Source organism: Salvelinus sp. IW2-2015, linkage group LG26, assembly GCF_002910315.2.
Source record: "Salvelinus sp. IW2-2015 linkage group LG26, ASM291031v2, whole genome shotgun sequence".
Classification (NCBI taxonomy): Eukaryota; Metazoa; Chordata; class Actinopteri; order Salmoniformes; family Salmonidae; genus Salvelinus; species Salvelinus sp. IW2-2015.
This window is the reverse complement of record NC_036866.1, coordinates 14,068,724-14,089,286: the sequence shown is the minus strand read 5'-3', so window position 1 is coordinate 14,089,286 and position 20,563 is coordinate 14,068,724. Positions and strand designations below refer to the sequence as shown.

The following is a 20,563-nucleotide window of genomic DNA, read 5'->3' as shown; positions in this document are numbered from 1 at the left end:
CCGTGATAGCAGCAGGAGATGTAATACGTCAAGGCGAGCGAATAGACTGGATTGCTTTGCCTATGTTGCCTTAGAACCTTCAAAGCCATTGTGGTTGACTGGAAACAGAGGTAATGTAGAGGGCTGGGGGGATGGAGGGCTGGAGTGGGGGTGGAGGGCTGGAACCAGGAACCTGATCATTATGCCATTCTGTCTCTTTTTTTTCACCCAGCTCATCAAATTCACTGATGGCCAGCTGGCTTTCTGTTTCTCATTCGCCCTCTTTGCTTTCTGTTTCCTATCAGGCACTATTACAGATGGCTATCTCTCCAATGATGGGGTCTTTTGAAGATGGGGGCTGCTTTTAGGATTTGGGGCATAGATTTGTTTTCTTATCTTTTGAGAATCATGTTATTGCTTCTTAACCCAGCGCCAGTCTGCACAAACAGCGTATCAATTGTGTCCTAGTTTGATCAACACATCTAGGTCGATAGGTGAGTTAATAAGCTGGTTTCTGAATTTCACCTCTCCCCTTCCCTCCTTCACCTTGCTGTTTGATAGGTTGACCAGGAGCTTCTCAGCCGTAATGCAGCTGAAGGAAAAGGGTGATTCCTTTGCTTGAACCCTCCCACAGATCCCTGTCCTCTCTGGTCTCTGATGCAAACTCTGCTCAGTTGTTCATGAATGTCAGCTCAGTCCTGTTCCCAACTCCCTCTCTCTCTCTCTCCCTCCCTCCCTCCCTCCCTCCCCACTTCTTTCTGCCTGTCTCTCAGTACACTTAGTGTGCAAAGGAAAAACGCCTGCAAATGAGTTCCTTGAACCACAGGGACCCCAATAACTAAACCGGTCAGCCCCAGAGGTGGAGGAAGAAAAGAGAAAAGCATCCAGAAGCACACTCTCTGAATATTTCATCATCACCTCTCTGACACCCCACCCCCCTTCTACATCCTTTCTTTCTCCCTCATCCCCTCACCCATCCCTCCTCCCCGGTCTCTGCTTATCATATTCTCCCTTCTCTGCATAGCAACCAAAGCCTGCTGCTACAGCTACACAAAATGCCACCCAGTCGCTACTCTCCCAAAAACAAAACAAAATGGCAGATAGAGCAAGATGGTGGGAGGTCAGGTTGAACTGAACAGAGAACTGGGTGTTGTTCATATAGTGCTATTGTTCCTTCTCAAACACCCAATTAGCTGATAGGCTATCATTGACTTATCACAGCACTGTCTATGAAATGTACCGATCAGAGTACACTTTTTGTCAGACAAATGGACAACTGGTTTGTCCTTGCTCTTCGCTACGCATACCATTCTCGCTGCGTCAGGACAATAGGAACAATGAGGAGGCCATTCCTTTCTGTCTAAACATAACAAAACTGGGGCCCTAGCTCACTGTCATTCTCCTCTACTGGAGCTGTCCTGACTGACAGGAGCGACTGTCTTCCTAGGGCTTAGGAATTTGTAAAGACACCAAGGAGGAAGGAGGTTAAAGGCTCAAAGACTCTGAGAGAGGCTCTTTGTCTGCTTTGTTCTAGAAATCCTATATTTTTTTGTTCCTGACATCAATGTAATACTGACTTGTCTCAAGAGAGCAGAAAGGCGTGTACGGACAGGTTTTCTTGGTAGTGATACGCTATCTGAAACATGGATATTTTTACATGATGGTTTGAACAGCGTCTCCTGCAACATGTACCCACTGGCTGTTAACTGTTAGTGTTACCTCCCATCTCTCCGAAGACTGACCTATTTAAGGTGTTCCAGTCCACAGCCTCTGGCTCCACCCCCGGCTCAACCCCCGGGCTCACAGCTGCAACCTGTCCCGTTTCCCGTCCTGTCTTCCCCTTTCAATCTGAGATGAGGTTGCGGAATGACTGATCAGACCCAGGCTGGAATTCTGAGCCCAGGGTCTTACTTGGGTTCCTCATTTATTTCTGGTGGGAAAATAAGGCATGGACCACAAAGACCTGAGAGTGAGCGGTTTAAGGGCAGGCTGAGAGTTCTGGAGCCATTGCTTAAGTCGCTTAATGCTTTTGTTTATGTGGGCTCGTGGCCTTTTCAGTTATTACCTAATGGGAACATTGTGGTGTGTGTGTGTGTGTGTGTGTGTGTGTGTGTGTGTGTGTGTGTGTGTGTGTGTGTTTGAACATACTCGTTTGTGGGGTTTGGGTGAAAACTTCAGAATCAGACTTGGCTTTATGAGTCAACGACTGAGATGCCAGGGCCAGGAGTGACAAATGTACCAAGGGAGTACGTAAGGAGAGAGAAAACAAGAGGCGGAGCTTGCATATATGACGGTCTAAGTTGAGGTTTGCCATGTGGGGTTGGGAGCTTAGTATGAACGTATCATGAATCTCAGCTTGGTGTTTGTTGAATAATCCACACTAGTCTTTAAAGGGAGATGGAATGCCTCGTTCTTCCTCTCTGTCTCGCTCATTCTCTCTCCTCTCTCTCAGCAAAGCCACACTGATGTGTCATCCCCCTCTCTCTTTTCCACCCAGATCAAACACAGCGCTGTGACTCCCTCAAAGGCTTTGTGTGTGTGTTCTTTTCGTTGTCTTTTATGTGTGTGATGGGGTTTGCAAACTGCCTACTCATTCTCCTGACAGCTGTCAGTCAGGGATACAATCAACTACCCTCTCCTTCTGTTCCATCACCCTCTCCTCGCCTGCCTCCCTCTCTCTTTTTTCCCTGTCCCCCTTGGTTGACTCACAGGTGACCTTTGTGTGAGGAGTTTACTAGAGCCATCTCACCTCGTGCTMGTCCTCTGCTTTCCCATGCCCGCCCTTACTAAGAACAGCACCATTATGTTTCATTAGTCATCATCACCATCATAGTCAGTCCCTGGGTGTTTTTCAAAATGCGTACTACCGTGCTCTGAGCACGCAAATTGGAGCCCGAGAGGGTGGGAGTATGAGTCCAAATCAAAGTATGCGAAATGGAGCATGGAGAGCACTTCTCGAATGCGTACTCCGTTCGTACATATTTTGAAGCATGCATTGATACAATATTTGTTGTTATCAATGGCGGCCATTATTTGAGCTGAAGCGAGAGAAAATACACTCCAACTTCGGAATCAAATGTTGCCTATTCACGTCTCATATGTTGCCTGACTACATAATTTATGTTGATACGTTAGTAAATACATGCTGTGTTAATTTTGGCATGTTTACCTGCTTACAATTCCCACTAGTGTGCGTAGCTCACTAGCCCATTGTAAGTCAATAGGGCTAACTGGCTAGCTTCTACTGTTAGCTAGCCAGATAGCCGCAAAGAGTTGTTAGCTAGCTAACTACCCACAAAGAATTGGCATCTGCCTTGCATAACGTTAGTTTTAGGTCATTTTTGCCTGTTAAACTATCTGGTTGGTTTGCTTTGTATATATCTTGATTTGTCGCTATTTTTGCAATTGTCCTGGCTGGAAGAAGGTTCAGTGAATGGGGAGATGCAGTGTGAGGTAATACGTTAGGGTGAGTGCAAGTGCTTCTCAAATGTAATGTTTTATGCGTTCTCCACACTCCTCCTCACAAGAATGTACTCAAGAGAATGTCCTCGGAAAATGCACTCGGAGCATGAGAGTGTGGAGCACGGTAATATGCATATTGAGAAACACCCACTATATTAACATGACATGTGATTAGGACTAGTGAACAATCATACATTTATATTCCTATGTGTTGGCTCATTGTGAGATGCTGGGAGATAGAGGTGTTGTGTTGGGTGACGTCCCTCCTCCTCCCTCCCCCCTCCCCCTCCTTTGCTCCTCTCCTCCGCTGTGTGTCAATACCAATGTGCAAAGGTCACCGTGGCTGCAGATAGCCGGCGGTCGATAGAAAAATAAATAAGCTGAAGAAAGAGGAAAATGATGGAGGGCAGAGCCTGGTGATTCAGAGGGTTAACAACAGGTCAACACACACAAGCACCCTCCAAAGGCATATGGGTCTGGAGGGAGCGCTCTCTCTGTTCTCTGTGCTCTTTCTCTCCTCTCTCTCTCTCGCTTTCTTTTTCTCAACTTGTCGTCTTTCTCTCTCTTTCTCGTCTTTCTCTCTCTCTCGCTCTCTCCCCCTCTCTGTATTTCTCTCTCTCTCACTCTCTCCCCCCTCTCTGTATTTCTCTCTCTCTCGCTCTCTCCCCCCTCTCTGTCTTTCTCTCTCTCTCGCTCTCTCCCCCCTCTCTGTCTTTCTCTCTCTCTCGCACTCTCCTCCCTCCCTCTTGAAGTTGAAGTCTTACAGAAAATAAGCGTCACATTGTGTTAGTGCTGAGAGCCTCTTGTACTTCTGTTCCTATTTGGGGAGAGCCTGAGACGTCATTACCTCAGTGTCCTGGGGGAGACTCTCTGACCCGTCAATGCTCTCCCTTCACCAGAGCAGTAACAAGGTCCCTGGAAGGGTGAGACAACACAGAGATTGTAGGAGCAGTGTGGCACTAATGTGTCCTACGGCCAAGTCGTGACAACGCTCTCTGTGGTGTGGCCTGGAGTGAGTGGGTCAGGGCCTCCATTCTTGGCTCCGGGGCCCATTCTCGTGCTCCTAAAATGGGCAGCCCTTCAAGATCTGCCGCAGACCACTGAACAATTGGGTATTATGAGTGTGTGAGGCTGTGGGGCGAGTGGGTCTACGCTGCATCCTGTATCGAAGTTCTGATTTTTCAGGCCGGGGGCCAAACAGAAGGGTGGCCTTTGTATGTCTGGGAACGAGGTTCAGACTCTGGACTATAGGGGCATTGGAAACAGGAGTGGGTGGGCATGGTGTATATGTGTGCACCAGTGTGCGTGCTTGATTGTGTGTGTTTAGATGCGTGTGTGTGTGTGTGTGTTCCAATAGCTCCTTTCACCCCCCCCCCCAGCAAATGTTAATAGCCCAGTGTTTCAGTGTCCAGGGCAGTGATTGATTACAGGATGGGATAGTGTGGCGTACCAGCCTCTCTGCTGGGGCAATTCAATGCAGCTCAATGCACTGTTCTGTCTTTCTGCTTTCACATCCATACATGTGCTTTTGTTAAACTCATTAACAAAGCCCCAAGCCTGGAAAACAATGATGTAGAGCTAACAGACCTTCTCTTGGTTTGTATAGACCTACCTATTTCTGGTATATTAAACATGAAGTTAGTATGCATTTAATGTATGTTGCATAAGTATTCAATATATAATGAGTTTTTGTAGTCTATAGTCCGTGAACTAGGTGACTCAACTCTCTCCTCCTCTTCCTGTCTCTAGGTCAGTGACTTCCTGTCCGGCCGCTCTCCTCTGACCCTGGCGCTGCGAGTAGGTGATCACATGATGTTTGTTCAGCTGCAGTTGGCTGCCCAGCAGTCCGGAGGGCAGCACCTACAGCACAGGCAGCTCATCGCCCGCGGGGGTACAGAGGGCACCATGGGACAGTCCACAGGCGCGTCTGGAGGGTTCAGCAGCGGGCATCACCCCCGCGCCCCCACCCCCCACCACCACCACTCTCACCCCCACTCCCGCCCCCATCCTAACCAGTCCCAGGCCCACCCAGTGCCCTTCCCCTCTACCAGCACAGCGGCCTTCCCCCCTGCCCCCTCACACCAGCCCTCTCCTCCCATGTACCCCTCTTCCTCTTCCGCCCCCTCAAGTCACTGCAGCACCCCTCCTCCTGCTCCTCGTCCCACCCAGCTGCCCGGCAGTCTGTTTAGTCGCTCCCACCAGCCCTCCCCGGGTCGACCCAGCCCCAGCCCCGCTTCCGACCCCCAGGGCACCCCCACTGCAGCCCCCTGTCCTGAGGTAAGACCCCCACCAACCAATCAACCTACTACTGCTTTATAACACTGTATTACTCAGTGCATACCACACTTACACAAAGGCGGGCCAGGACACAGCACACACCATTATTACCTCGCCAGAGACCAGGAGAGATGAAAGGATGAAAGAAAGAGAGGGAAGAAAGAGGGAGAGGAGTTAATGAGTTAGTCTGTGTAGGTTGTTGTCTTGTTGATCATTAGCCGTCTCGCTGGTCAGCAGGCCTCTCTCACTGCAGCCTGGAGCTAGGAGCTATCTGTCAGTCTTTTAATGACAGTTGATTTCCACCAACTTGGTTGTTATTGTCTTCTCTCTCTCTCTTCGCCTGAAGTCAACTCTATGAGTTTTCAGAAACAAAACCAGATATGGGTTGGTGTAGTTTAGAGGCCACATAGAACAATGAAAAAAGAAACTTCTTCACTCTGAAATGTCCCCGTACCTCTCCCCTTTTTGCTCCCCCTCTTCCTCCTGTAGGTTTTCACTTTCAGTTCACATGGCCAAGCAGGGCAGGTAGCAGATAGGTCTGTTGTCAGGGACAGTAAAAGGAGCTCCCAGGATTCAGTTTCTTCTGAGTCTTATGTGTCCCTATACAAGGAACGACATGGTTTACATTAGGGTTACTTACAACATCACTCGCTGTTACAACATGGCTGTTATAAACTGGGTGGTTTGAGGCCTGAATTCTGATTGTCTGAAAGGCATGGTATATCAGACCATATACCACGGGTATGACAAAATGTTTAGTTGCACTGCTCTAATTACCTTGGTAACCAGTTTATAATAGCAATAAGGCACCTCGGGGGTTTGTGACATTGCGTCGTACATAAGAACAGCCCTTAGCCCTGGTATATTGGTCCCCCCCCCCCAATTAAAAAAAAAATATATATATACCGCACCTCCTCGGGCATTATTGCTTAATTATAACATGTATGTTACAACACCAGGTTCAAGTCACTGCCACTTCATCGCTTGATAAACTGTTCTATTTCAGTAGCATGTTCTTTGTGTGTCTTACATGACCACGTATTGCATACATGCATCTCATGTTCATAATGCAACTACTAAAATCTACTGTCGAGTGGCTGTATATTTCTTATCACTCACTGCAGGAGAGTGTTGGTTTGTTGAAGGTTTATCTTTAACATTAGACTGATGTCTCCTTTCCTCTCCTCTACAGGCTAACTGTGCTAAGAGCCCCAGCAACGGCACTAGTGCTTCAGTGCACTCCTCCTCCTCCTCCCGTAAACCAGGTGCCATCATCGAAAGCTTTGTCAACCACGCTCCTGGGGTCTTCTCAGGGACTTTTTCAGGTGAGTGAGGGCCAATAGCATTACAATAAGGCTTTAACTCTAAGACTATGACATAGCACTCTGTCAGCGGCTCAGATTACTGCTGTGTCCTACTGGGTCTGGGTGGGGGTGTTATCTGTGGTTAGATTGGAGATGAGGGGAGTTGTAGTGGTTTGTAACACTCTCTCCATCTCTCTCTTTTTCTCTCTCTCTTTTTCTCTCTGTCTCTGTTTCCTACCCTCCCTCAGGCACTTTGCATCCTAACTGTCAGGACAGCACTGGGCGGCCCAGACGAGACATCGGCACCATCCTGCAGATCCTCAACGACCTCCTGAGTGCCACGCGCCACTACCAGGGCGTGCCCCCCTCCCTCACCCAGCTCCGCTACCAGACGCAGTGTGGCTCACCCTCCCCCGCCTCCACGCCGCCCTCACCCCCTCCCTCGCCCCCAGCCACCACCTCTGGCATCGCCGGCATCTCTGCCAAAGCTACCTCGGTGCCCGCCAGAAACCCCATCTCATCCCCCCTCCACCCGCTGGTGCAGTGCCAGAGCCAGATCCGCATGTGCAAGCCCCCTGGTGAGCATTGATAACATCCCGCACGCACACACACACACACACACACACACACACACACACACACACACACACACACACACACACACACGCCCCTTCACTGTCTTTGAGCCCCCTTGCAGCAGAGCAACAGATGTTGTTGTTGTGGATGAGAGTGATTGAAAGGACTCTAGTCAAGAGCTTGTTAAGGAATTTAGATGAGCCGCTGGTCTGTTGTAGAGCCCATAAGAGGATTCATCAACGGCTTTGTTTCTGCCGTTGTGTTTCTGTTCAAATGCTGTTCAACTTATTATGCCCACGTTTTGCTGGACTCGATAAGACAATTGGATCAGATGCCAGTTCTGATAAACACAATTATGATAAACAAGCTTTTTCTTTCAACTCTCAGAATGACTTTTCAGAACCTTGCTCAAAAGGAAAGAGAAAGAAAGGGAATACAGAGGTTGGCAGAGAGGTTGTTGCGGGGGTTGGAGGAGAGGAGGAGAGGAGTACGGGGGGAAGGAGAAGCTCCTGTAGGGCTGTTCCATCAGGCTCAGTTGTCTGGCAGACCCAGCCGCAGCAGAAGACTTCTCTTTGTCTCTGGGCTGAGGGGATAGGTTTACCCCTCGGAGGGCCGGACTGGTGATTACTGCCCTCCACACAGAGGCTAGGACAGATCCTCACCACTGATAACATTCACAGGCATGTGTCAGGTAGTCTTAGTGCTGAAGCGCATTGTCCACGCTCTGCTTGTTTAAACTTTACCAGAGGAAATTGAACTGTTCTTCCATGAGTCTGCTCTTGTTGCATGTTGAATAGAGATGGATAGTGGAGGAGGATCTCTGAATAGCTCTGATTAAAGTTTTATGTGGTCTCTTTGTTTGAAAGAAAAACATGAATTCCATGGTAGACAAGGACTGACATCAGCACTTGTATTGTAACTTGGCATTGCGATAGAATGGAGCACGTAATCGAAGCACGGACCGAAAGTTCACGGAACATCCAGGGAACTCTGCAGTACCCAGTGAGCCCTATAAAAAAGTTCTGCACAGTTGAATAATACATGCTTATTTTCTTAACCCAGGAAGCCCCCTTCCCTCACCACTACCCCTCTCCCACTCCTCCACTCAGTCGTCACCCCATGCTTTTTCTCTCTTTCTTTGTCCCACTCTCCCCCGTCTCTCCCGTGAATGGGCCGTCCCACTGCTTCCTCAGTCGCTGTCCAAAACTAGCCTCATCTGTAAAATACATCTCTCTCTGGTCTCGTCCAGCCCAGGACACCATCAATGGCAGCTTGTGTTCACTCTGACTTTAAATAGATAGATTTATGCTAAAAGAATGGAGTGCTAAAAGAATGCACATTGTGTTTGTAGAGAACACACATTAAACCTCCTTCATAAGATTGTTGTTTATATCCGGCCTCTGCTAACTGCCCACAGATTCATTTGTACTTGCACTGAAAACAACTAAGGGCTAAATAAATGCCTTTGGAGTCAGACTGGCGACTGGCTGAATCCACTCGCTTATCAATGGATGAGCTGGGGCTTTTCTGTATGTACAGACCTGTCTGTTTAGCTTCGTGACTTCGGAATGCTTCAGGAGGAACATTTTAGAAGGCAGATGACTAAGTGCTCCGATGAAACCGTGAGACGACGGTCTTATCAGCCAACACCTGGTGAAAGACTTCACAGCTTAACTCTTCGTAGAAGCCCGCTTCCATTGGACTACAGGAATAACCTATGCTTACTGCTTAGTACCTTCTCAGACCTTTAATGTCTGTGTTTCGTTACCTCAGGTTGAGACAGCCTCTTGAAAATGTCACATAGCTCTGCTATCTCCAGAGAGCCTTTACCCTTTCCACTGCAAGTTAATGTGCAGAAACGGGAGGATAGAAGAGGGCTTTGAATAAAGAGCTTTGATCGATCCGGAGATGGCTGGAAAAGCTAATCTAGCTAACTAGCTAGAAAAGTCTAGTTTTGGTTGTGGGGTGGCAGCATGGCTGATTTTGGTGGTGGTGACTGCTGCGTGCAGGTCTTTGTTAGGCCCAGGGCCAGAGGCAGGGCCTGTGGCTAGGTTCTGAGGGGAGGACTTTAGAAGGGGGTGTTAGGCTAATTGTTAGCTGAATTCCTGTGCTCAGTGGGACCCCTAGCCTGCTGCCCGGCACAGTCCTTTGTCTGTCTGCTGTGACCCAGGCTCCATGCAGGGAACCAGGCTCAGCCATTGTAGGGCAGAGAAGAAGGGAGAGAGAAGGAAAGAGAAAAATAGGGAGGAAAGTATGGAGTGAGGGAGCCCTCCATGCCTCAGGATTAGACCTGATTTTAAGACSCACCCGTCTGCAGCTGCTTGGTTCAACAGATAGGGGAAAAGGGAACAAAATGAGTTGTGAAAAAAAGGAAGGGATGGGGTAACTCTCCTCTCCTCCCCCTCCTGTTTCTTCCTCCCTCCCTCCCATCTCCTCACTATCTGTCAGGTCAGGTTAGTCTAGCTCTGGCTCTGGCTGAGGGAGGCAGGGTGGAGCTGTGTGTGCACGGAGAGAAAGAGAGCGAGAGAGAAAGAGAGCGAAAGAGAAAGAGAGTGAGAGAGAGAAAGAGAGTGAGAGAGAGAAAGAGAGTAAGAGAGTGAGAGAGAAAGAGTGAGAGAGAGAGAGCTAGCGATAGAGGGATTGGGTGGGAATGGCTAAATTCCTCTCCCAGCTTGTTTAATCCAGCCCAGAGCGAATGGCCTTTGCAGTCGGTGCATTCTACTGGAAGACAAATCTGTGTTGAAATGTTAACGCTCTGTAGTCTGCCACTGCCTCGTGTTAGCATTGTCAACATGGCTAATTCTGAACCGCTAGCTCTGTTCTACCGTGGAAGCTCTTTGCCAGGTCCTCCCTGTTATTTAACCTCTGTCTCAGTCCTTTCTTCATCTCTGGACTATGTTTGTCTCCTCTCCTTGTTTCTGACGTGTGTGTGGGTATCAGTGTCGACCTGACCAGGTGCCCTGATCCCTCACCCTGCTCACTCTGTCTGTCGTGCTTCTGCATGGTTGACCCACCAAGCTAGGGCACCAGGGCACTATGCATAATTCATTGACCAGCATCGCCAGGCTGTCAGCGAGCATGTAAGCAGCCACCCGGCCAGTGAAACACACACATGTTGATGAGCAACAGTAACCGAGCCGTCTAACCCCGTCCCTGACCTATCAGCCTCGACCTATAATAGTGCCAGCTAACCAACCGTGTCAGGTGCCCTTTCATTGTCTAATGACGAGAGAGGGAGAAAAAAGAAGAGAATGTTAATTGCGCCTAAAAGTCATTTAAGAGCTCGTGCCCCTGCAGGGCTGTCGATGCCCTTTCAACGTCTGTCAAAACGGGGACGTTTGCTCCTTTTGACTGGTCTGACTCCCTCAGTTTGGCCCTTTTCCTCTGGGTTTCCTCTACCTCTTCCTATCTCTGTCTCTCTGTCTTCTTGTTTGGGCTCCGGATGGCTAGGATGGATGGCAGGACAAAGGCAGGGCTATATGTTCTCCAGGCCTGTGTTTACCCTCTGGGCTGTGCTCAGGGCTCAAGCCAACCAGGAATGTCTGTGTTGGAGGATGGGCCTGTAGCTGCAGTGATGTATGGATGACTAGGAGAGTAGAGGAGCACAGGGGGAAAGGCAAAGCCGCAGAGGGTTGGCTCTGTGTCATGTTTTGGAAAATGACTTTGGCTTTCCTCAGAGTAATATGCCTAAGAGTGTCAGGTTATTATTGGGGAATAAATGGGAATTGTGTGAATGTATTACYTTTTCAGTTTTAGTGACTCTAGAATAGGTGGGGCTCCACTACTGGATACAAATGGAGGATGCAAGGATCAGGTCCCATTCAGCTCCTGTAGATCTTGGTGGGATTTACGACAAGACTGTAAAAAGCAAGGTTCTTCCTGTATTTAAACTCAGGCTATTTTTGCTGCAGTTTGAGCCTTCACACACTCTACTTGATCCCCTGGGGCCCAGTTTTTTAAAAGAGATCTTTTCGGATGTCAGCTATCAGAATTAAAATGAATAGAATAGGAGTCCCCATTCAAGTCAATGATTTTCCCATTCTATTAATTATATTTCTATGCATGTAATCCTATTGGATAGGCGAACTCAAGATAGATAGCTTTTGAAAAACTGGGCCCTGATGCTCGGCAAACAACACTCTCCTTCCGTGAGATCACAAGAATTATGAAGGCAAACAAACAATRAACAACACTTGGACAACTGTTAATGAAGCGGAATCTATAAGGAAACAATAGGAGGAGAAGCTCCTTTAATCTCCTCTGTATTTGTACTACTGTAGCTGTCTGTCTGTCTGTCTGTCTGTCTGTCTGTCTGTCTGTCTGTCTGTCTGTCTGTCTGTCTGTCTGTCTGTCTGTCTGTCTGTCTGTTCTGTCTGTCTGTCTGTCTGTCCTGTCTGTCTGTTCTGTCTGTCTGCTGTTCTGTGTCTGTCTGTCTGTCTGTCTGTCTGTCTGTCTGTCTCTCTGTTCTCTCTGTCTCTCTGTCTCTCGTGTCTCTCTCTCCAATTCAATACAAGGGCTTTATTGCCATGGAAACACATTTTAACATTGCCAAAGAAAGTGAAGTAGATACTAAACAAACAATAAAATAAACAATACAAATGTACAGTAAACATTACACTCGCATAAGTTCCAAAAGAATAAAGACATTTCAAATGTCATATTATGCCTATATACAGTGTTGTAACAATGTTAAAGTACAAAAAGGAAAATACATTAAAAATAAATATGGGTCGTATTTACAATGGTGTTTGTTCTTCACTGGTTGCCCTTTTCTTGTGGCAACAGGTCACAAATCTTGCTGCTGTGATGCCACACTGGCATTTCACCCAATAGATATGGGAGTTGATCGGTCTCGGTCTCGGTCTTGGTCTTGGTCTCGGTCTCTGTATCTGTCTCGGTCTCTGTCTCTGTATCTGTCTCGGTCTCACTATATCTGTCTTGGTCTCTCTGTTTCTGTCTCTCTCTCTCTCTCTGCTCGGTCTCTCTGTCTCGGTCTCTCTGTCTCTGTCTCTCTCTTTCTGTCTCTCTGTCTCTGTTCCTCTGTCTCTCTGTCTTGTCTCTCTGTCTCTGTCTCTCTCTCTGTCTCGGTCTCTCTGTCTCTGTCTCTCTCTGCCTTGCTACTGCCACAGCCCAGCTGAGATACCCCCCCCCCCCCCAACCTGTTGTGAAAGTAGCCTGTGTGTTTATGAAGTGTATGCAGTCATTCTCGGAAACAGTAGAGGGTGTGGAGTGTTTTTTGGCTGGGTGGAGTTCTGGGATTCCACAGGGGCTTTTGGGTTAGTCTCTACCTCCTCCCCCCCTCCATACCACCCCTACTACCACCCACACCCCTCCCATGTGGTTTGTTCTGCTGTGCTCCTCTGTCCCTGCACTATGTTGTACGTGGTCCTCTGTGGCCTGCCCTGAGCAGCTGGACAGCAGGGGGGAGCTGGAGAGGGTTTTGTCCTCATAGCTCAGTCAGCTACAGCTCTGTGACTGTGGTGCACTCCTGTCAATGCCTTTAGTTACTGTAGGCTTTTACTGGGCCTGTGAAAGTGTGTACTGAGGACACACACAGCTCCGCTCCAAGGGGGGACGGGTAGAGATGATACAGTCCTGATGGAGGAGCAGCACAGGGTGCAGGAAGGTTGCATAACCAGAGAGAAAGAGAGGGGAGGAAGAAAGAAAGGGAGGGAATGCCCTCTGTTGTATGTTCCTTGTTCTCTCTGCTCCTGACCGGTCCCTTGCCTAATATTTGCCTGTGGTGGCTTCCAAGAAAATATGTGTTATTACTTCCTCCTCCTCAGTGCTGAGTGCGTCAGAGAGCTGTGTTTGTCAGGCCATAGAGAAACCAACAATAAGGAAGATGTGGAGGGTTTCACCCTGCTAGTGTTTGCGCTATGCCTTTGTGTTCTTTCTCCCTGCCCCCATCCACCTCTATCATTCCCTCCCTCCTGTGTGTGTGTGTTCTATAAGGAGTCCGCGCCCCAGGCGCCAGTCACTCCTCATTAAGCAGGGCTTGAGCTATGTGACCCACGCCTGACCAGCTTTGAGGTGCAGGAGACAACCCCACGTTTGTCTGTGGCTTTAGACTAGAGAGCGAGGGAGAGAGAAGAAGGGAGAGAGATAAATAAAGGGCAGCTGGAGAGGAGAGAAATCCCTTTTCTCTCTGAGAGAGAGTGCAAAAGAGAGAGAAAGTAGAGGGCATGTGGTGGGGTTTCTTTTCTGTGTAATTGAAGGGAGCTCTGTAATGACTTAGCCGAGGAGAGGGAAGGAGAGGAGGGGCCCAGGGGGAACAAAGCCCCTGGCAGAATGTATAGCCTTCACATGCAGGCAGCTGAACAATGCCCCTAACACACAATAACCCACTAGTTACCCCCTATAATATATACCAGGCAGGAAATATAGTCCTGTGGCATAGGACCTCATGTAGACACACAGTCTTATCTAGTGAGGAAAACGTAGAATAACTTGTGCAAAATAGAACTTGTACTATTTAATTCAGTGCTCCTCCATTCAGCTCTATTCTTCCTGAAGCACCAGCAGGGCTGAGAGTTAGTTAGCATGCATTGCCAGGAGTAGTGAATATTTATAGCCAGAGAATCGCTCTGCTCAATCCGATAAGCAAATGAAGGGAAGAGGTAAATGAAGCCCACACAGAGTCAGGAATTCATTCCGATGGGGGAGGAGGAGAGAGGGCACAATTGATTGTGAAAAACTGCCAGCTACATATGATCCCTTACCCTCGCCTCCCCCATTCCCCATAACCCGTGGGGCGGAATTCCACTGCCCGCGCCCCTCCCCTCCCCCATTCCCCATCACCCGTGGGGCGGAATTCCACTGCCCGCGCCCCTCCCCTCCCCTCCACCCTTCCGCCCCACCTAGCCCTCTCTGGGGAGACTGGCCCATGAAGGGGGGTGGTGGGCTGAGGGTAGAGGGGTAAGGGGAGGCAGTGGGAGGGTGATGGATCAATGAGCTGGGAGTAGGATGCTGCAGCCATAAAGAAGAAGCCAAGCTCTCTTCCCTTACAATTTCCATTCGCTTGCATTTTCTATTGAAAGCCAATAGCAGTGTCCTCGGCTGGAGATGGGTGGCTGCACTAGAGCTAAGGTTTAATCAATAGGTCTTTTTCATTTGCCATCGATCCATGTTAAAAGCTACTGCTGCTGCGGCTGCTGTGTGTGTTTGTGTGTTAGTGTGTACACACTAATGTGTTTGTGTGTGCATGAGTGTGCCCGTGCATGTGTGTGTGTGTGTGTGTATGTGCTTTGTGTGTTTGTCCGTGTTTGTGTGTTTTCGAGAGAGAGGGCTTTGGGTTATTGACATTCCAGGCCATTCTTTCATTCCGAGACCGATACTAATGGAGCTAGCTAATAGATTGTGCTTGCCTTCCTCCCCAGCTCCCGAATATATTTCTAAATGAAATGAAGGTTGAGTTGTGTGGTGTGGGCAGCCATTCACAATGGAACCAGAGGCCTCTCCTTGAACATCAGTCTCTCATATAAGCACATCAACAGCTAGAAATGGACTTAGTCACACAGCTCTGACAATGGCACTCATTTGGATTGCCAGTCGTAGTTATGTGTCTGCATATGATAGGCAGAAATTAGAGGGTGTGTAGTGTGTGTGTGTGTGTGTGTGTGTGTGGTGTGTGTTGGTGGTGTGTGTGTGTGTGTGTGTGTGTGTGTGTGTGTGTGTGGTGTGTGTGTGTGTGTGTGTGTGTGTGTGTGTGTGTGTGTGTGTGTGTTCTGTGCAAGAATGAGTGAGTGTGTTCTCTCTGTGATTGTGAGATTTCAAGGAGACTTCTGTCCCAGTCATTTTCTCCCAAACAGTGTTGGGGGGTTGTGAAGAAGGACACAGGGCTAATAGAAACAGTGGGGTTTTCACTGCACACTCCAGACACTAACCACTGTATGTGATTAGTTGTGTGTGTGTGTGTGTGTGTGTGTGTGTGTGTGTGTGTGTGTGTGTGTGTGTGTGTGTGTGTGTGTGTGTGTGTGTGTGTGTGTGTGTGTGTGTGTGTGTGTGTGTGTGTGTGTGTGGTGTGTGTGTGTGTGGTGTGTTTCAGGCCCTTAAGAATGACCACAGCAGCATGTCTTTTTGTCTCTCTCTGTCTGAGTTGCAGCATAGTCATCCCTCCAGTCTGAGTTTATTTCTTCTCTGCCTGGCCTTAGATAACACTGGATGCACACTGAACAGAGCTCTCTGTTCCCTCTCCCCTCCATTACATATACAACCTCTCCTACCAATGCTTTATTTATTTACTGTACTTTATACATCTTGCAAAGCAGGGTGTATCAAAAGGTAATGGGAAAGTATGATTGTTTGAAAAAAGCTGGTTTGGTCTGTTCATTGACCTTCTGCTTTCCTTTCCTCCCTCCTCCAGGTGACCGTGTGCGTCAGACAGAGAACCGTGCGACTCGCTGCAAGGTGGAGCGTCTACAGCTCCTGATGCAGCAGAAGCGCCTGCGCAGGAAGGCAAGGCGGGACTCCAGAGCGCCCTACCACTGGCTGCCCAACCGCAAGGCGGGACGCAGCAACAGCAACAGCAGTGTGTCCAGCGAGGGATCCATGGACCTCGACTTCGACGACTCTGTGTGGAAGCCCGACGTCAAGGCCGACATGAAGTCCGAGTTCGTCATGGCGTAATGATAAAGACGAGGATACCGATTGGCTGGATAATGGAGAACCAGACTCTGGGATTAAGCGAGAGAAAGTTGGGGATGGTTTCGGAGGTGTGGAAAACAGGCTGGAGCAGAGTGTGGAGCATGAAAAAAAAAGAGAGAGGGAAGAAAGCTGGTCATGGTCTTCTCTCGGTGGGACAACCAACTGTCACACCAAAAGGCTCCCTGCTGACTTTCATCTTGTCATGTCCTCCACAGCCTCCTACCATTAGAAATAAACAACAGAAACAGATTTTTGACATTTAGACTGGGAACGGATATGTCTGGACTTACGAGACTACAGTTATGCATATAGACTGCAAATACGTACTGCCTATGAGAAGAGAAAAACAGAACTGAGCATAGCAGACTTAGATGGTGGTGGTAGTGGTGTTTTGGTGTGTTTTTTTTCCCATCGATTTTTTTCAAGCAGAACTCTGGAGAGAGATCCACACTGGACTTGTGAGCAGGAGTGATGGTGGCTGGGGCCGTGGTGTAACTACACAGGACAGACAGACAACCGCTGGCCCCAGAGCCATCCCTGGCCTACTCTAATGGGCATTCTAGGTCTCCACTTCACCGACCAGAGTCAACTTTTTACTTATAGGGTTATCTTTTTATTTTCATTTGAAATGTATTGTTATTTTATTTTTTTCTAAAGAACTATGTAGCACTGTTCACAAAGCATTCAGGTTTTCATCGACAGTTTCAAAAGTAGTCGTTGATTTGCCAATTTTTCATGATTTTGGAACAGCAGGTCAGAGTGTGCAGGAAGTAGGATATGAGGAGCAATGACTCATGGGAAATGGGCATTTGACTAAAGTTCAGACTATTACATGAACGGCAACCTCAGTGACATACAGTAGGATATTAATAGGAATTCATTCATTAATAAACAAAGATAATATTAATGGAGTGCTTTAGAGGATTTTAAAATCATGATTTAAAAATGTATTTGGAAAGAAATCTGTTTATTTAACTTTTCATCTGCTGTTTTAAAAAACATGAGTCCAGTTTGGCTTGGGTCAAGCCATTCATTAAATTGATAACTAACAAACGTATTCATCCAATCATTCATCAGCTCATTCCCTCATTAGGGTCATATAGCCACAAACAAATAATGGAGAAGAAATCCCATTGAATCCAACTTGTGTCTTACAGACCTATTTCACTTATAGGTGGGGATCACAAATGTGTGTGTGTGTGTGTGTGTGTGTGTGACATTTGTGTATATTCATTGCGAGGGCTGATTCATCCCTTTTGTCACTCAAACCATGGAGGTTCGGTACAGACGATTCCTTACCATTGAGATGATGTAGACACATGTCCCATATATTCCTTTTTGAACCTACATCACACTTTAACCAAGGCCCTTGTTAGAACAATGTGATTACGTCAAGCTACTTTCTACTATTGGAAAGGAGAGGTGGAAGAAAGCTAAGAAATCCCAAGCAGGGAACCTGTCTCCACTTTCATCAACTAGTGCCTCCACCAGTGGATTCCCTCACATATCAGATTAGGCCTTTGACAGACTTTCTAAGAGATTTGCTGCTACATGGGACTTTGATAGACGGGGAAAATAGTAACTTTTCTTTGCATGCAAAAAGTGTGAATTATCCTGATAATTTTGTTGTTGTTGGAAGAAAACAAATAGAGGAGAAATGGGTGCTTTGAAGAAGAGGTAAAACATGCATGAATAATGATCAGCTGCTTTTGTTGGTTAGGTTTTTATGTTCTGAAAAACAACAGCAGTGTCCTGCTCCAAGTATTCTCAAAGCAAACCAAAACAGAAGACTGGACTCATATCTTACCCTGAACTGAACATTCCCTGGACTGTGATGATCATGAGCAAAGAGCAACTGACTTTCCTCCCTGAACGCTAGTTCAACCAACACCGATCTCCTCAACACAGAGACAAGTACCCAGGCAGCAGCCAACTATAACCCCCCCCCAGCCTACTTAATAACATAGTGTTCAACAAGGTGCATGTTTGGGAGTAACTAACAGGGAAACCCTTTGGACCAGTGTACACATCCCCGAACCCAAACTTGTATGGAGAAACACACAATGTCTGACCACCCTACCATGATTGCACTCAAAGAGTTTGCAGTGAGAGATTACCTTGTTTGGTGAACCTCTTCTTTTTTTAAGTGGCCTTATCTTTCACTAAACAAGACAGGTGTGGACTGGGGGGACACGGTTTCTTTCTTTACCTGTATTTTGTCACAATGCTATTGTCACTGAGGATTGGGCATCTCTTGTTTGTGCTTTTAAAGGGTGGAGTCTTATGTCAAGGCTTCTGTGCCTTAAACGTTGCCCTTGCAGAGTGTGTCAGATATAAGATGAACAAATTATTTCCTTTGATTAATGAATTAATTCATATAAGAGTCTGTAACGACACGAGAGCTGTAGTTTTTAGGAGTAAGCACGTTGAGTGAATTAATATTGATGTGTTTGTTCCTCAATCGGTTTTCCCATTTTCTCTCCATTGTGTTGCCATGTTTGTTGGTCTACTTTGTCAAAATCCTCCACTCTGTCCTGCCCACCAACAAGCTGAAAATCAACACATTGACAAAACAAAGTACCTGAGGTGGAAGTTTTGACTGCAATGTGCAACTATGGCAACAAAGTGGCCTGACTGACTTGGCAGGTGTCCTCTGAGGATGTGAGATGACATGACATGCACTTCCTGTCTCCTTGGATAAGACATTTCAAAGGACAAATTACTCCCCCCTAAATTTAATAGAATTTTGTATACATGTATGAAATATACTCTGTGTGTGCCTCACTTATGTGTGAAATTTTAAAAAAAAATCTAAAAAAACACCTAAATATTAAAAGATGACATGGGATGAGATGGGACAAAAGAGGGGATGGGGAGGGCATTTAAAAAACAGTTTGTTCACGTCATTTAAGTTGCCTGTTATTTCTTGTAGCCAACCATTGAAAATAATGACAAGAGTCAAGAATACAATTTACAATGTTCTAGCTATAGACCGGTGTAGCACATGTGTGACTGTATTCATTTATGAAACCAAAACGGTAACTGTGAATGATGTATTTCTTTGTGCATTTGTATAAGTGGGACAAGGTGGTTGGGACATAGCAATGACTAATTCCTATGTCCTATTTMATGGAATATAATGGAAATCATGTTTCCCCAAAAAACAAAAAAATATATCAATATATTTTTTTCTTAAGCAATACATTTCAGTGTGACTTGTGATAGAACATTTTTCTTTTTTAGGTAATAAATAAAAATACAAAATGAGTAGACCCAATTGTCCGTGTCGGTGTTCAAATCCTTATTGAAGAATATTGCGTTTTGAGTATTGAGTGAAATGTACCAAATAAGAGTTGTATTTCGTACGAGAGTCTGTTTCTTAAGGTAATCAGATAGCAATTACATTATTAAAAAGCAGAAGAGCTAGGAAGTACATTAATAAAGTATCAATTTACCCATCATATAGAATGGCAATATGTTAGCTAGTATATCTGCTGGCTCATTTTACCACTAGGGAGAATGATAGATGAGAGAGAGAGAAGCTCCCAGGGCTGAAAGAACAGACAGATGAGATCTCCCTATCTGTCAGTCAGGCTGAGGATGAGAGGGAGTAGAGAAGAGAAAAGGAGTGACAGATTGGAGAGAGATAAGAGCAGTAAGCAAGTGGAACATGTGCAGCGAGCTCTCTGACGCCTGCAGTTACATCGTCAGGTTCTGAAGCACACACTCTCACATTGGGGAAGGAAGGCTGCTCAGAACAGAACAGCATGACTTGGTGATGCGGAAATGCCTGAAAGACTTGTACTTGAAAGGACAAAGCTACTGTATGTCAAGGCATTGCTGCTCAGAATGTGTCTGCTCAGATGTTATTTACAGGGCAGAAGCAGCAAAGCTGGGACATTTTGGAAATGGCTGTTTTGGAATTGGTAATGTGTGTTGCTATAGTGATCTTGTAACGAGGTCTGTTAAATTATGGACGATCATTTTTTGGAGCTAATACCTGTGGGTGGGGGTACAGTAGAGTAACACTTAAGAGGAAGAAGCAATTTGTTAAATTTTATCATTAAGTGCTAAAGTGCTGTGTAGTACTATGAAGTTCGGAGTCCTTTTGCAATTACTAATAATCTACTTTGACCAAATATCTGGTTCTTCTTTTATCTCTGACGTGTTATCAGAGCATGATGCTTTTGCTATCTGATTAGAATGCAATAAATAGCAACTGTGCCAACCTCCAGCCAGCAGATGTATAGCCTTGGTTGCACCTCCATGTTGATGGTGAAGATAATAGCAAAGGACTGTAGAGATCTATCCCTCACCCC

At 46.8% G+C, this 20,563-nt stretch overlaps 1 protein-coding gene across 1 annotated transcript in view; it reads left to right on the top strand.

The window, feature by feature from the left end:
• The window catches only part of midn (midnolin), a 29,721-nt gene extending 10,205 nt beyond the window's left edge, over positions 1 to 19,516 (top strand). The window contains exons 5-8 of the mRNA XM_023970975.2: positions 5,191 to 5,718; positions 6,911 to 7,043; positions 7,271 to 7,600; positions 15,964 to 19,516. Coding sequence (XP_023826743.1) covers positions 5,191 to 5,718; positions 6,911 to 7,043; positions 7,271 to 7,600; positions 15,964 to 16,226 — 1,254 coding nt within the window. The 3' untranslated portion in view covers positions 16,227 to 19,516. The remainder of the gene's footprint in view (positions 1 to 5,190; positions 5,719 to 6,910; positions 7,044 to 7,270; positions 7,601 to 15,963) is intronic.
• The last annotated feature ends 1,047 nt before the right edge of the window (positions 19,517 to 20,563 follow it).